The sequence below is a fragment of the Gracilinanus agilis genome, chromosome 3 (assembly GCF_016433145.1).
Source record: "Gracilinanus agilis isolate LMUSP501 chromosome 3, AgileGrace, whole genome shotgun sequence".
NCBI classification, from domain to species: domain Eukaryota; kingdom Metazoa; phylum Chordata; class Mammalia; order Didelphimorphia; family Didelphidae; genus Gracilinanus; species Gracilinanus agilis.
In genome coordinates this window covers 125,691,370-125,709,463 of record NC_058132.1, presented here as the reverse complement: position 1 = coordinate 125,709,463, position 18,094 = coordinate 125,691,370, and the positions used below count along the sequence as shown (strand labels likewise).

General features: G+C 34.2%; 1 protein-coding gene across 1 annotated transcript in view; it reads left to right on the top strand.

Annotated features, from left to right (window-relative positions):
• Positions 1–18,094, top strand: part of COG6 (component of oligomeric golgi complex 6) — a 121,123-nt gene that overhangs the window by 5,145 nt on the left and 97,884 nt on the right. Inside the window, exons 2-4 of the mRNA XM_044668248.1 lie at positions 8,854–8,997; positions 12,008–12,079; positions 15,658–15,716. Of these exons, the coding sequence (XP_044524183.1) occupies positions 8,854–8,997; positions 12,008–12,079; positions 15,658–15,716 (275 nt within the window). The remainder of the gene's footprint in view (positions 1–8,853; positions 8,998–12,007; positions 12,080–15,657; positions 15,717–18,094) is intronic.

Here is an 18,094-nt window from a genome sequence, read left to right as displayed (position 1 = left end):
GGGGAAGCGGGCGTGGTGGGGGAGGGTATTGGGGGAGGAAGGTACTGCCTGGGGTCCGAACGGGGAGGGAATCTCTCAGGGGGCGTGTCCTGTTGAAAGTCGAATTGGAAGTGGCTCCTGGATCTCTGCACCTGTCCTGACCGTAACCATAACCATGACCCTGACGTCGACCCAGAACCGTGTCCCGGAACCTCTCTCTTGCTCTCTTGCTCTTCTCTGTGATGGATCCTCCAGCCATACCATTTACTGTCTCTGCTGTTATTGGGCGGGGAAAGGGGTGGGTCCGGAACCGAACTTCATTTGCCAAAGTGTCTGGGGTCTGTATTTGTCTGTCTGCCTCTCTGTCTATCCACTTACTCAGAGTGAAAAAGTTATTGACCGAGTAGTACGTCCCGCTCTGTTGTTCACTTATAAAAGGTACCCAGTGTAGAGTAGGCTTTATGATAGGAAGAGGTGTTTAATAAATGTTGATTGATTGTTTCTCATTTGGGACTTGAGAAGGAACAATTGGGAGTAGAAGGAATCTGCCCTTAAGAAGAATGGTCAGTGCAAGAGAATGAGGAAAAAAGAGAAGAAAATGAATTAAGGATAAAACAAATAGAAGAGAGAAAGATAATAATAGCTGGCATATATACAATTTAAGATTTGCTGAGGACTTTATGCGTATTCTTAGTTCATCCTCACAACAGCTGTTGGAGGTAGGTACTATCATTAGCCCCATTTTATAGATAAGGAAAAAGAGGCAAGCAAAGATTAAGTTAGTAAGGCAGAATTCCCACTAAGGACCATCTTTCATAATTTCATATTTATATTTCATAATTAATATTAATAAAACCTATCTAAATAATATCAATTTTAACTGGATTACAATCATGAGAATTAACATACAGGACCTCAAGTTTTACAAAGCAACTGACACATTTTCCAGTTTGATATATAGAAACCCTATTTCATTCTCCTAAAGAAGTATTTCTTAGTTTCTTCTTCATATAACCAGTATAAGAATCAATTAGGCAATCAATCCAGTATTGGCTGTATCTTCAATCATTACCCTTAGCTCACTAAGGTGAGGAATTTGGAATACTCCTTGCTCCTGTTATGTATAGTATTGGTCTTAAAGAAATATTGATGGCCAGTTGATATTGATAGGCTAACAGTCAGGGAAGCTCTAGTAGAAGCTGGTTGATGAATTTTCTGGATGCAGTTTAATTCAACTCCTATTTATTTATAATTAAGAGAAAGGGCAGGGACAGGATAAAAGGTAGAAATAAAGTAGGATCTATTAAATCTAAAACTAAGATTCTTAACTATAACCCAGAACCCCTCTGCCCAGCAGGGGGCTGCTTCTTTGTTCACAGGGGTGAAACTAATCTGATCTATTCTTACTATCTAAAGATTAAATCTATTTAACCAGAGCTATCCTAATAAATGATCTCGAATTCATATAATTTTCCTTAAATTATTTTTAAAATTTTACCAGCTCCCTCAAACTAATTGTGAATAAGTGACATTTAGAATCTGTCAATTATCAGCAGGGTGCCTGAAACTGACACTGCTTCTAGCAAGAGGAAACAGCGCCCCCTCTGGCTGTTTTTATCTATCAAAGAAAAGCCTTACTTTAATCTTCAGATGAACAGATTTTTCTCACTTTCTCCAAGGTTAACTCTTACAAAAATCCTTCACAGATTGATCAGAGCAAATCTCCAGACACCTACTCTAAGCAAGTAAGCTCCAGAGAGTGACCAATTATCTAACTGACTTTCCTATCATGCTGTTCTCTTAAAATGACCCATAGACAGTTCTTTCCTTCTCTGCTTAAAGGAGCCCAGATAAAATCTAAAACTCTTTCTCTAGAATAAATCTTTACTTCTAACTAGGTAAGTTAGCTAATTAAATTCTCATCCTAACACTCCCCATGGACACTTCTGGGTTCTTCCCTGGAGATTCAGTAACCTCTCCTTTTTTGAGGTTCATTCTATTTATATGTACCCCTCAATCAAAATCCTGGTAGCTATTGTCTGTAGACCTCCAGGCTACTTCCCTTCCTTCCTCAATGAGTTTGGTACATGGCTCACAAATTTTCTTTCCTCCCCATATATTGCCCTCATACTAGGGGAACTTCAACATACATATTGATTCTTCCTCAATAACCCTAATCACTCTATTCTTCAGTTTATTCATATCCTGTGAGCTGCTTCTCCTTACTGCCTCAGCCACAAAGATATTCATACATGATCTTGCCATTCCCCACAGATGTAACACTTTCATATAACATCCCCTTACTTCACCATGAGAGTTGGCTTTCTGCCACCTTTCCTCACAAAATTCTGCTCTTTTTCCACACTATGACTTCTAATCCCTTGACCCCTCAATTCCCTCCTAACCTCAATTCCCTGCACTAGCCACTCTCTCCTTTCTCCATCTAGACTCCTTGGTAAACCAATTAAATTCTATATTGATCTCTTGAATTCCTACCAACCTTATTTCACTGATTATATCCTGCTAATCCTTAGCCTTGGGTCATCCCACAAACTGCTGCCTTCATTCCTATTATACATGTGCAGCTGAATAAAAGTGGAGAAAATCATGCCACTGTTTGATTGCATCCACTACAAGTATTATATAATCTCCATTGTACCTTTACTGCTGCTAGGGAATCCTACTATACATTTTCAGTCCACTATTCTACTCTACAGTGGCTCTTCTAAAACTTTCATCCTTCAAACCTCCCATGGATCCTCCTCCCCCTTCTCTCTCATTTGAGAGCCTTGCTTTATATTAAAAAAAAAAAAGTCAATGCCATTGTTTTCCTTTTCCCTAGCTCATATTGCTCATATCCTTTTTTGCTACTATCTTCCTTCACCCTTTCTCACTTGATGAAGTGGCCTTATTCCTTACCAAGGCTAACCCCTCTATTTGTTCAAGAAATCTCATTCCTTCCCTTCTCCTTCAACACTGTCCCTTCTTGTTTCCCCATTCTTACATATTTTCAATATATCAGTCTTCTGTCTCATTTCCTACTGCCTATAGATATACCCCTGTCTTGTCTGTTCTGAAAAAAAAACCTCACTTGATCCTACCTTCCCTTGCCCTATTTTATTTTTGCACCTGCTATCATCTTATGTCTCTTCTGCCTTTTGAAGCTAACCTCTTCAAAAAGAAAGGGCCACATACAATAGTTATCTCCACTTTTTCTCTTTTCACTCTTAACTCCTTGTAATCCAGATTTGAATGTTATCATTCAAATGAAACTGCTCTCTTCAAGTTACCAACAATTTCTTACTTGCCAAATGTAATGGTCTTTTCTCAGTGCTCATACTTCTTGACCTCTTTGCATCATTTGACACTTTTGGCCACTTTTTCTCCTTCTTGATATTTTTTCTATATTTGGAGGATACAATTCTCTCCTGGTACTCCTCCTACCTTATCTGACCACTCTTTCCCAGTCCTCTTTGCTGGATCTTTATTCCAAATCATGCTCTTTAACCTTAGATATCCCATGGGGTTATGTCCTGGGTCCTCTTCTCTTCTCTCCCTTTATACTACTTATGCTATTTGGTGATCTCATTAGCTCCCATAGATTAAATTACCATTTCTTTGTTGATGATTCTCAAATCTATCTATCCTGTCCCAACATCTCTGCTGACACCCAATCTCTGCTCTCCATCTGCCTTTCAAACATCTTTAACTAGATGTTCAATCAACATCTTAAACTTATCATATCTAAAACAGAACTCATTATCTTTCTCCTTACCTCTCCTCCTATTGCTCTTGTCTGCTAACTTCCCTATTGATGTTGAGGGAAACACTATCCTTCCATTTTTTAGTTTTATAACCTAGGAGTCAGCTTGGATTCCTCACTGCCTCTCATGCCTCATATGCAATCTGTTGCTAAGACCTGTTGATTTCACATTTGTTCCTCTCACACTGGCACCACACTGGTACAGACCCTAATCATTTCCTGCCTGGATTATTGTAGTAGTAATCTCCTTGAGTCTGCCCCACTTAAGTCTCTTCCTACTCCAGTCCAACCTCCATTCATTTTCCTAAAGCACACGTCCAGTCATACCATACCCTATTCAGTAAACTTTAGTGACTCCCTATAATCTCCAAGATCAAATACAAAATCTTCAAAGTTTATTGCCCTTGATAACCTAACCCCCTCCTAGATTTCTAGTCTTCTTATACCTTACTCCCTATCATATACTCTTAGATCCAGTAACATTGGCCTCCTTTTCTTCCAGTAGCAAGATACTCCATTTTATGGCTCCAGTCATGACTGCCTCCCATGCCTGGAATGCCCTTCCTCCTCATCCTTTTGTTAACCTAGTTTCCTTTAATTCTACTTAAGATCTCATATTCTATAGGAAGTCTCTCCAAACCCTTCCTAATTCTAATTCCATCTATTAATTATTTCCTATTTATCCTATATGTAGCTTGTCTCTCCCTCTCTCTCTGTTTATTGTTTCTCGCATTAGATGGTGAGCTCCTTGTGGACAGGGACTGTCTTTTGCCTCTTTCTGTGTTCCCAGGGCTTAGTATAGTGCCTAAGACATAGAAGACACTAAATAAATGTTTATTCATTATTCGAGCCTTGGTTCTTCTTGTATTTAATAGGGTAGTTGTGAGGAAAGTGCTTTGTAAACTTTAAGGAAATACAGAAATTGGGGTTATTGTACAGAATATATATGGAGAGAAAATTTTGGAAATTTCAAGTTTATTTCTTTGGTAATTGAAAATAACTCAATTTGCCTATCTGTAGGCATGGCTTAGAAAAAATACTCCAATATTTAATTACTATTTTGTGAGTTATTCTTGTCAAGCATTTGTTGAGGAATAGGCATGTTTAATGCATGCTACTAAGTGCTGTAGTACTTTTTGAGGGGAGTAGGGGGACATTTGAACTATGATTTCATTGTAGTTCCCAGTGAAGAAATTCTACCTTTAAAAGTTGTTATTGCTCTGCAACTTACAGTCTTAGTGAGTTTCTAAAGTACTTACAATAGCATTTTTTTTTTAACTGAAATATCTTTATCTGGAGTGATAAATTTCTCTTTGTTCAAATGTTTAAACACATCGAAAATGAGTTATCCTAGTGAAGAAGGCTGGGCTATATAAACAAAATGACAACAACAGATAATATTTCAACTTTTTTTTTGTAATAAAACAATTTATTTGATATGTAGTGTTTAGCTAGATTTTATTTTAAGAAATTTATCATTAGCTTAGAATATTAATATTCTAAATTTTAAAAAATTTGTATAGAAGGATTTTTGTGTTCCAAAACAATTGTTTAGAAAAATTTACTCTTATTAATGTCTGTGATCACTTATTAAACATATTTTCTTATAATATCCTCTTTTGTAATTCTGAAACTTAAAATAGAAATATTTCTGGAAGTTTCTTGGAAGCTCTCCATAAATTTTCAGAGCCTTTATAATGAAAATATTGAATCAATCTTATGTCATTTTCTTTTTGATTCTATTTACAATTAATTGTTTTTGGCCTAGAACTGCTTAAATCATGATTCTCTGTCTCTGAACTTGGTTCAGAAATCAGCTGGTCTCTAATGGATTAAGTTTAAAAATCTCTCCAGCTATCACACTGCTCTCTCCTTGCCTCAAGGAATTTAGCTGCCTTTGGGAGTTGTGTATGAACACAAGGAAGTCAGTTCTAATATCTCTATATCACCAAACTATCCTTTGAGGATACCTTGTTTGTTACTGCATCTGGACTCAGGAAGGAAGGAGGGGGTTGTTATTAGCCCCTATTACCAAACTTTCAACCAGTCATGTTGCCTTCAACCCAATATACCCTGTTCTGTTACTCCTTCTGTTCTTTGAAAAACCCACAAAGGGGGAACTGTCTTCATGAACAAGGTCCTTGGTATAAATGGAGGTAAGGCCTTGATACCCTTTATGGACAGGTGGCATACCTTTGTTAATAAATATTATCTTCCTCAGAAAATTGCTTTGGTTTACTTAAGTTTCATTCATGACTATAGGCTCTTAGCATCAGAGGGTGTAGAACTAGAAAGGGACCTTATTGTCTTAATGATCTTGAATCATCAAATTTAGCTCTCTGATTTTACAGATGAGGAAACCAGGTTTAGGAAATGATAGGTAACATGCTCAATTGAGGTCATTTAACTAATTAATTTAGAACAACCAACAAAAACAAATTAGAATACAGTTAAGTTCAAAGTGCCTTGAGTGTTGATAGGATCATAAGATTTAGAGCCAAATCAAAAAACAGATGATTTCCAGGCCCCAAAATCACCTTGGATTTCATTCTGTTCTACTTGCTAATTAAAAAAAATCAGCTGATCAAGTATAGAATTGGAGAAAAAGCATGACCAGATAGCACTTTTGGTGAAAAAGATCTGAGGATGAATATGGCAGTGAAAAAAATTATTTTTATTTTAGTATATATTGTTAAAGAGAGTATGCAAAATAAGGGAATTGATAGTCTTAAATATGGAGTATTGTGTTTAGTTCTCACCTCCCAAGGAAGAGCTTTGACAAATGAGTGTGTTCATATAAAATCAACCAGGATATTGGAGGGGGGTGGGACTGGAGACCATGCTTTGTGAAGATTGGTTGAAGGAATCAGGATATTCAATCTAGAGAAAAGATTTATTAGGAACACAATAGTTGTTTTCATATATTTGAAAGTTTGTGATGTAGAAGATGTTATATTTATCAAAAGAGGGCAGAATTAGAATTGTTGGATAGAAGGAGAGAATCAATCATATTTATACTTATAAAAGGAAAAGTTTGCTAGCAGAGCTGTTTCAAATTGGAATTGCTTTGAGAGATAGTTTGGGTCTTTAATAGGAAGCTGGATTCTCAGGGATGATTAATAGGAAATGATATAGATACAGGATGGCCTAGATGACCTCTGAGGTCTTTCTTAATTCTATGTTTCCTTTGCCTTATAGAGGCCTTTAGGTGGCACAGTGGATACAGTGCTGGGAGCAGAGTCAGGAAGATCTAAGTTCCAATCCAACCTCAAACACTTAGTAGCTGTATTACCCTAGGCAAGGCATTTAACTGCTGTCTGCCTCAGTTTCCTCATCTGTAAAATGGTATTAATAATAGCACCTACTTTTCAGGGTTGTTGTGGGTTCAAATGAAAAATATTTGTAAAGTGCTTAGCATGTAGAAAGTGCTATATAAATGGTTATTCTTTTCCCTTTTCTCCTTTCCTCTTTATTAGAGCCATATTAGTTCTTTTTAAATATAATCTCTCCTTAATTAGTCACATTGTTTCCATTTTCACTACCATCTAGTTTAATTCTTACAACCTCATGCCTAGAGTCTTTACTCAGCCTAACTGATCTCCCTAGGCCCCATCTTTCTCTATTCCCTGCTTATACTGGGTACTGCCACACAAATCTTCCAAAAACTCTACTCTCAGGCCATCTTCCTGTCTGAGGGAGCCTAACTTTCCAAACTTAATCCTTTTGTTCTAGCTAGTCTAGTTCACCCATAGTATTTTAAACCTGTGTTGTATTTTCCTGACAGTTTGCTTTTGTTTACTTCATGTCTGCCCCCATTTCAGTTATTTGAGTGAATTTATTTTTCAGGATCAGTTTAAGCTCCATCTTTTTAGGTCACCTTCTGTTATCGATGTAGCCCATACTGATCATTTCTCTAAACTCTCATGATGTACTGTTTGGTCACACCTTCTACTTGTTGAGTGTTGGAGGTTTTTTGGATAAAAGCCTAAGACTATATTTTTCTCTTAAATTTAATTTAGTTAATTTTGACTTATCGTTTTAGCCAGTCAAATATTTTTTTTCAATTGCAATTCTCTCTTCTGGTATGTTGGACATAACTATAGCTTTATACTTTTTCTTTCTTCTTCCTTCAGTAAAACAGTTCTTATTTATCTATGCCTTTATTTCAAGTCATTTATAAATATATTAAATAGTGTTAGCTTAAAAACAAATTCTTGGGGCACTTACTATACACCTATCTCTAAGATGACAACCTGTTTTTGACAACCATTTGACTAAAATAATTTATTCATTTCCACATTTGTTTAAATGTTCTTTCATTTAATGCTCTCTAAATTTCACAAGAATATCATGAAAGTATGTTAAAGGCAACATTAAGATTATTTATTTCAGGCCATTTCTAACTTTTTGACATTTTTTGGGACACTAACTCCTCCATTATATTAATGGAATCCAGAGTGTTTCCACTTTATTTTTAGACAAAAATAATCAGCTTGGACCTTCTCCTTACGATGAACTCAGTGCCTTTAATATTGGGTTGTTACTCATTTCTACCATGTCTCTACAGTGTCACATTTTGAAATATCAAGTATGGGTCATCTGCATGATATTTGTTTTTTCTAATGTTCCTTTCAGCATGTGTAGGTTTTTTTTTCTTTTTTTACAAATTAAGGAAATATGTAGTAATGAAGTTGTGAGGAGTGAAATCTTAATGTTTTATTGTCTTCCTAAAATGTATTAATCTTTTATATTAAGTGATTTAATTCATGCACTAATTGGTAAATATTTTAGAGTTAGTATGATAAAAATTATAGGTAATATTTCATCATTTTTAGGCTTGGAATTAGAAAATATTTTAAATAAGTAGAGCTCATTTATTAGAATAAGATTTTTTTAAACCCTTAACTTCTGTGTATTGGCTCCTAGGTGGAAGAGTGGTAAGGGTGGGCAATGGGGGTCAAGTGACTTGCCTAGGGTCACATAGCTGGGAAGTGTATGAGGCCAGATTTGAACCTAGGACCTCCTGTCTCTAGGCCTGACTCTAAATCCACTGAGCTATCCAGCTGCCCCCATAGAATAAGATTTTGATGTGTTTAATATCCTTTGTTTAGGAGATGCTAGAAGCTCTCAAGGCACTTTCAACCTTCTTTGTGGAAAATAGCTTACGTACCAGAAGAAATTTACGTGGAGATATCGAACGCAGAAGTTTAGCCATCAATGAAGAATTTGTGAGCATATTCAAGGAAGTAAAGGAGGTATAATATGTATTTGCCTAAAAGATTTGCTATTTCCATTCTATTAACATTTTAAAACTTTAATTTTTTTTTGTACCTGTGAATTATGTATTTAGACCAGTGATGGGCAAACTAAAAAGATGGGGCCAAAGGAAAGGAAATGCTCATCTGTCATTCTGTTTCTAAAGCAACTCTTTTGAAGTTTCATTGTATTGTAGCTCCTCCTCATTGTATTTGTCAGATTGGGAATAATGTCACATGGCTGGATAGAACATTTTAGGGGGCTGCATCTGGCCTGCAGGCCTTAGTTTGCCCATCACTGATTTAGATTATTCTAGTTTCTCATAACACCTGAAGAGCTCCAAATTTCACTGCTGCTTAGACAGATTTAGTTTAGGCTCTAGGAGACTTTCTTATGAATATTTGGTCTAGCTAAGTGTATGCTTTCCTTGAATGGTTTTTCAGGAAAAGTGTTCTATGATTTAATATGCTTCTCCATGAATAACTACTTTAAAATTGGTGTTGAATTGTAACTATTTTAACTCTCCGTGTCCTAAATAATATCAGAGTACCCTGGAAGTATTATTCTGTCACAATATAAATAGACTGTTTATTTGCCATGAGATGATTTTATTCTGTTTCATATACCAATATTTTGTGACATATAAAACATGGTACTGTACAAGATTCTTATTCACTAAGCTTATAATCCAGGTTAATTACTGTAACACCTTTATGTGATTTTAATTAAAGGTAGGGAAATACCCAGGAAATACTTCAGAAAATGCATTGGTAGTTGTCATAAAAATGAAATCTATCACAATAACTTCAGTTACAAAGACAGAAGCAATATACTTGCTTATTTTATGAATTTGTTACTTTTGTATGGAGATTGTACAATTTTTTTAGTTTGCCGTTATTGAAACTATAATTCGTACTTGCTTATTCACTAGAAGAATAAAATTTAATATAAAAAAAGAATGTTGCTAGCATTTACAGTTTTGATTATTCTTTCACAGCTTTGATTTATTAAGTAAATTATGGCCTCTAAAGCAAATGTTAGGACTAACTTATTTGGGTAGTTTGGAATGCTCTATCTTTGTTCTTGGATTGCACATTGACCATCTGCTACTGTTTGATAAATGTTTTGAAATAATAGAAACTGACTAGTTCAAAGTAACTGCAGTTCTTAATTTTATGAGTAGATTAGCTCTTGCATATGTTAGAATATGGGAAGTAATATCTCCACAGTTTAGGCTTATGAAATTTTCACAATCTAAGATCTCAGTAAAGAGAAAATAAATTTCAATTCTAGAATGGGTTCTGGAACTTCCATTTGTTTATAAATGGGTTGCTTATTCTCAGCAGTTGCATAGTTCACCATATAAAACTGATGACTTTTTTGGGCAACTTTCCTTGGATACCTCATTTTCCCCTTCCTTCTGCTGGCCTACCTCAGTAAATTGCTTATATTTGAGTTTCAGAGTTAGAAAAGTGGGATTTTACTTTGAAAAACCTTTTTCTATTATTGGAACTCTTTCCTTTGTATACCTGTGTTCTGATTGATTGGGAATCTGAATTGAGGAAAAGAAGGAAATACTTTATTCTAGAATTGGTAGTCAGTGTCATTAGAATTATTGGAGGCATCTAGCTTTCACAGAGGAAAAGTGCTGGGCTAAGTCAGGAAGACTTGAGTTCAGACACTTGGTTGTGTGATCCTGTGCAAACTCTGCTTGCCTAAGTTTCTTCAACTGTAAAAAAGTAATAACAGCACCTACCTCCCAAGACTGTTTTGAGGATCAAAAGAGATAGTGACTATAAAGCACTTAACACAACGTCTGGCACAGAGTAAATGCTAAATAATTGTTAGCTGTTAACTCTTTTTCTTAGTAGTAATAATAGGCTCAAAATCCAAAATAATCAGTAATTTTGATTTTGATGATAGAAGGAAGCTGTAGATATGACACAAAATTATTTAATATAAGTTAGTGTGTACAACCTCCCCCCCCCCCCCACAACTTCTTTGCTTTTTTTTTTTTTTTTTTTTTGCCAAAAGTTAGTGGAAAGATTACTCCTATGTAAAGATTTATATGAACTGGTACTAAGTGAGGTAATCAAGGATAGAAAGAGAATATGAATATAGTGACTTAAAAATCTGAGGAAAAACAATAAAGCACTAAAAAGTGGCTAAATTCCGATTAGTTTCATTGTCTTTTCTCAGCCTCAAAGAACAAATAATGAAATATCTTCTAGGGAATAAAGGCTGAGGTTTATTGGGAAAAAGCAGAAGTTATCAGTAAAACTTAAAAAAATTTAAATGTCATTAATAAGTGACTAAATATTCTTTATAGAAAAACAACACTTAGCCCCTGCTCTTAAGGAACCTTACATTCTTTTGAGGGAAGAATACACATATAAGAGGCCTCAGCCACAAGTCAAGTTGGGTGTAGTGGCAAAATATATGGCAGTACATCTTATTCTGATGTTCTTATTGATAAAACTGTATCTCTTTCTCATATTGAACCATTTGGCTGTGCCAAGGACCTTAGTGGTAAGAACTTTGTTTTTTTGGTCTTTATTAATTGCTCCTGAAGAATTAGGAGCTATTCGTTAGATAAGGAATTATCCTTTGTCTCTCAATCTGAACAGAAAAGGTTATGGAATCATAGATGTAGAGTTGGAAAGGATCCTAGGAATCACATCGTCCAACTCCCTTTATTTTATATGTGAGGAAACTAATACAAGATGGTTTAGTGATTTGTCCAAGGTCACATATGTAGTTTGAAAAGTGAAATTTAAATTCAGTTCCTTTGACTCCAGACCCAGTGCTCTTTCCTCTGTGCTAAGATAAATACATTTTGTTCTGTTACTCAGGGCAAACTTCTTTTTAAATGATACAAATATAGCCAAACATAGGTATCAGAAGTTTTGAAATCTGTTTTGATGGATAGGAGAGACTTTTCAAGAGAAGTATACATTTCTTTGGCAGCAAGGTAGGGTAGTTAAAAAATTTTTTTTCTCCATTTTTTAGGAACTTGAAAGCATAAATGAAGATGTTCAAGCAATGAGCAACTGTTGTCAAGACATGACAAGTCGCCTCAAGGTAATGTAAAATTTTTGGACATCTCTCTAGTGTCTGTCTTAACAAATATATTACTTATTATGCTTATGTTGTGGGGCAAATTTCAGCATAGACAATTATGTGGCCTGTTTGAATTTTTCTCCTCTTATCTTATTTAATTAACTTTCTCATTCCCTTACGTAATAATTCTCAGCTTACTAGAAGTGTAATGAACATTGCAGTCTTCCTTCTTACTCTGGGATTGCACTGAAGCAGTTATTTCTTTTTCTGGAAATTTCAGGCAGATATGGTTTCAGAAAGGGCTTTAGGATTATGAATCCAGACTACAGTATGCTAGTCTAAACTTCAGTCTAATTCTAGTTATTTGGAGATCTGGGCATGGGGGGAATTTATTTAGGGAATAATCCAAATTAACTTTTTGTTTGTTTTAAAATACCTCTGTGGTGGTGTTTAGTTTGAAATACATTTGGATCTGTCCTAAACAAGATCTGAACTTCAAGTTTAGCTTTAGAATTCTAAAGTCAAAGTGGACTAATTATTTCCTGTTTTGATCCTTTAGCCTAGGATCCCAGTATCCTTTGCCATCAAAATCCCATTGTCTTTATTCCCTATTCTAAAGTTATATTTTCAGTATTCTCCCTAAACAATAAAATTAGTAAAAATCTCTTCCCTAAATCAGGAATTTTGCAATAGTATATTAGATGTACTAGTATATTATAGTATAAAACTACCTGGTTAAGGGCTTTCACTTAGGTTTAGACCTTTCACATTTAGAGTACTTCTTTCCAGGTTTTTCTAAAATCATCCTGTTTGTCATTTCTTATAACACAATAGTATTGCATTATAATCATATACCATAGCTTGTTCAGCCATTCCCCATCTGATGGATATCCCATCAGTGCTTATAAATCACTTTGAATATAGATGTCATTAAAATGTAACATTTTCATAATTCATTAGAGAATTAAAATATCATTTAGGAATTATTATTACATTTGACAAATGAAAAGTTACGAAGTTGTGACAATATATGAGTGACTTTCCTACTTAAAACAGTTATAAGTGAATAATATAAGTTAAAATTTAAGAGAATATTTAAAATAACATCAGAAGAATCTAATTAACTTAAAAAAGCAATAGTATATTAGATGTACTAGTATATTATAGTATAAAACTACCTGGTTAAGAGCTTTCACTTAGATTTAGACCTTTCACATTTAGAGTATTGAATGATGATTGTCTTCTTTATTTCAGTAAAGTTCATTCTGCTACTTTATTGCCAGAGAAATTTCTTTTACCTAGACAAATTTTCTCCTTTGATTTGTACTTTTTTTTGAAATTCCAAGGAAATGTGAGAAACACTTTGAAGGCAGAAATGTCAGGGTCTGGCAACTCATTGAATGCATGAGGTGGAGTTCATACAGATGTTGAAATGGAGACTAAATGTTAAATGATTTGCCAAAAGTTGCAAAGTAATAGATACCAGGGGCCAAATTTAATCTTTTGACTTCAGTCAGTACTTTTTCTCTAGACTATGTTGCTTCACTTAAAGTAGAAGTAGAAGCCTGAATAAAATCCTCAATCAGTGTTTAGTTTTGTAGTATAATTTTTTCTGTTTATTTAATGGGAAATGGGAAAGAATAAGCATTTATATAGAACCTACTATGTGCCAGGAAGGCACTGTCCTAAGCGCTTTTTCCAGCTATTACCCCATTTGAACCTTACCACAACCACCTTGTGAGATGTTATCATTATCCCTCTTTTATAGTTTAGGAAACCGAGGCAATATAAATGATTTTCCCAGGGAAATACAGCTAATATGTGTCTGAGGCCAGATTTGAATTCAAATTTTTCTGTCTCTAGATCAACACTCTATCTACTGAAACACATGTTTTCTGTAAATACCTATAATTTAATCAATGTAGTGTCTCTTCATCTATAACTCTTAGCCTATTCAAGCTAAAAATTTTATCCAGGAAGGAAATTTAGCATGCAAAAGATCCCCCCTTTCTCTTTGCCAGTTAGTAACTAGGGTGTTTGAGAGTTCACAGTAATGAATCATACTGTGAAATCTTGACAAAGGAGAAAAAAAAGAAATTGTCTAATATTCTGTTCTCATTTTTTTCTTCCACTATACAAATAAATATATTCTTCGTCTTAAGGTGATTTCTCTACCTCTCTATTTTTTTATTCCTCCAATTTGCATTTCTGTGATCAGAAAATAATTAAGAACTTTGAATTTTAAGAAATATTTTCCTTCTGGAATTCAAGATATTTATGAAAGAGAAGAATAAATTAAAGTAGATTTAAATTTCAAAAATTGTATGAGTAGATTCCATGATGACAAGAACTTGAAAGCATACTGTCATAGTATAATAGATACTCTTATTTTTATATAAATGAGAATTTATATTTTTAGTATACTTATACTTAAATAAAAATAGCTTTTAAATTGAGAACCAAGAATGCATTAAACTTAAGAACATTTGGTAAGATTGAGAGCCAGGCCTAGAGACGGGAGGTCCTAGGTTCAAATGTGACCTCAGATACTTCCCACTTGTGTGACCCTGGGCAAGTCACTTGACCCCCATTGCCTATCCTTACCACTCTTCTGCCTTGGGGCCTATACATAGTGTTGACTCCAAGACAGAAGGTAAGGGTTTAAAAAAAAAAAAAAAAAGAACATTTGGTAAGAAAATGTAATTTTTTTGTGTTTAAGAATCAATGGTAGTTATTTTCCCTTTTTAAAAAATTTATAATCATATTTCAAAATATGGTGCAGTTCCACATTTATCTGGTACCATTGTTTCACTGAAGTAAATTTCCAGATAACTAGAAATCAATCCAGAAGCATTTAATTAAGTACATGCTGTGTTTCAGGCACTGTTCTGGGCACTAGGAATGCAGTTATAATAAAAGAAACACTGAGCTTGCTAGAGATTAATAGCTAGAACAATTGTGCTCAAACTTAAAAATTTTAGCCATTTAAAAAAATTTATGTTGCAGTTCTACTTACTGCCTTCTTAAACAGAATAAATTAAACATAATTTAAATCTTTTATCATGATTTAGAGATCACAGTAATTTTAAATTATTGTACTGAAACATGGGATTGTTGAGATGTGTAGTCCTATTGGCCTTAGAGCTGAATGGTCCTAGATTTTTGTACTTTTCTGATTTTTGTGTCTACTATTAAGTATTTGTGTGCATATATACATATGTGTATGTCTTCATTGCTGTAATATCTCCCTTATTACTGTCTTGTGTATACCTGTTTCTGGCAATCCTTAGCTCTTTCTCATTTGAAGCTTCTAATTCGTTGTAGGCTTGGAAAACAGGTAAACCATTTTACAGTGTATATAAAATGAAAGTTTGTGTACTCAAGTGAGAGCCTTAAGGGCCTTTCCACAAATTAAAGTACATTTATTTTATTTTTCCATCAGTTTGGCCAAAGTCACACAGCCAGTATATGTTATAAGTGGGACTTACAGGGAAGCTCTCTATCTACTATGTCACACTGCCTTTCATATTCCCCTTTAGAAAGAGAAACAGTTATACATCTTGATGTACTGATAAAGTGAATTTTCTTTATAATTCTAGGCAGCAAAAGAACAGACTCAAGATTTAATCGTAAAAACTACAAAACTTCAAGCAGAAAGGTATGTAGTATTTTCTAGTATTTTCCACTTAAAACATTCAGTTATTTAATGAATGGATGTATTTTGTCTCAATAATAACATATATTACATTGGTTAGTTATTATGAATGCTATATAATATATAGTTATATAATGAATTAATGTATTTTATAGCAATAATAACACATATTACTTTGGTTATTACTACACTGCAACTTATTAATCCATAGAATCATAGATTTATAGATAGAAGGGACCTTAAAAAACATTTAACCCAGTTTGCTCATTTTACAGAAAAGGAATTAGTGACAAAAAAAGGTTAAGTGACTGGTTCAGGATTACCCAGCTGGCAAGCGAATAAGGCAGTTTTTGAATCCACACCTTCCTGACTTCCAAATCTAGCAGTCCATCTATTATATCATTCTGTTTCATTAACAGGGAAGTGTAGAAAAACAAAGTAATAGAAGAGACACCTTAGTTAATCTTTTTTCCCATTCCATTTAGTTAGTTACAAGGTTTGAAGTCTTAACTTCAGAGCCTCAGTTTCTTATTTAGCAAAGTGGTCACATTATATCCCCAAAGATAAGTAGGTGAATTTGATTAGGTCTTAAGTTTGCCTCTAGTTTTAATGACTGGGGTATGATCCTTTGAGATTTGCTGTGTCTCTCCCCCCACATTATATTCTCCCATGCTTCATCTATGTTATAATTTGCATGCTTTAGCAACATCCAACAGATCCTGCTCCCACTTCATTATGAGGACATCTGGATGAAATTTCATGTTGTCTGCTATAGGCAATGCTTTTGCATAAAGAATGACTTAATCTATAATAATATGACTTGAACAATCAACACATGCTAATACATAGTCATTTTCAGTTTTTGCATGATAATGTGTAGTATGACAAATTTGTTAATTTTGCATGTTCATTACCCCTAAGAGTTGTATTAACTTGAATCTTGGCAAATTAAAGGCCTTAGAAATTTTCTTGTGACAAATAGTTCTTCTATAACTGAATTTACTTCTGAAACAGCTTTTCATGAACTTTATTTGTGATGTACCATAATTTGACTTTTTCCTCTTGTCATTAAAGACTAATGTTTTGGTTGTCAGAGAAGGTTAGATTGGTTAAAAAAAATGGAATATCAAAGGAAAGATGCTGAAGAATACAGATTTTATAAAGCAATTTTTTTTCCCTAAAAAGAACCATGGAATTTTGCTTTTTTATGACTTGTATGAGCAACTATAGCTTTTAAGACTTATGTAAGTACTTTAGGACTCATTTGAGTTTTCAAAATTTCATTGATTTTATGCATTTGTAATTTTTGGTAAGAGAGCTTCTATAAAACTAGACATATTGGACTGGTAATAATGAAACCTTTTTTTCCCATTGAGTTGTAGGTTTATAAATATAATTTGAAAGGCACAGTGACATCATCATTGTTACTATGCAAGCATTCTTCTTTTGTATAAAGAAATACCTGAGAATAGGCTATGCCTATAATATATGTATGTGTGTATGTACATATATATATATATACAAAAATGAATTAAAAAATTTTAAGTGTGTACATACATATATATATACACACACTTAAAATTTTTTAATTCATTTTTAAAAATAAACTGTTACCTTCTGTTGTAGCATAAATACTGTGTATTGTTTCTAAGGCAGAGGAGTGGTAAGGGCTAGGCCAGGGGTCAGCAATCCTTTTGGCCGTGAGAGCCATAAATGCCACATTTTTTAAAATGTAATTTCGTGAGAGCCGTACAGTGCTCACAGAGTGAGCTCCTGTAACAGTGCCTGAAAAAAAAAATGACTTTATGGCTCCTGCAGAAAGAGCCATACACAGCAGTCATCAAAACAAAATGGTACTGACTAAGAGATAGAAGGGAGGATCAGTGGAATAGACTTGGAGTTAATGACATCAGCAAGACAGTGTATGATAAACCCAAAGAGCCCAACTTTTGGGACATGAATCCACTATTTGACAAAAACTGCTGGGAAATTTGGAAAACAATATGGGAGAGATTAGGTCTAGATCAACATCTCACACCCTACACCAAGATAAATTCAGAATGGGTGAACGACTTGAATATAAAGAGGGAAACTATAAATAAGCTAAGTTAACACAAAATAGTGTACCTGTCAGATCTCTGGGAAAGGAAAGATTTTAAAACCAAGCAAGAGTTAGAGAAAATTACAAAATGTAAATTAAATGGTTTTGATTATATTAAGCTAAAAAGCTTTTGTACAAACAAAAATAATGTAGTCAAAATCATAAGGGAAACAATAATTTGGGAAAAAATCTTTATAACAAGAAACTCTGACAGGGGTCTAATTACTCAAATATACAAGGAGTTAAAGCAATTGTATAAAACATCAAGCCATTCCCCAAT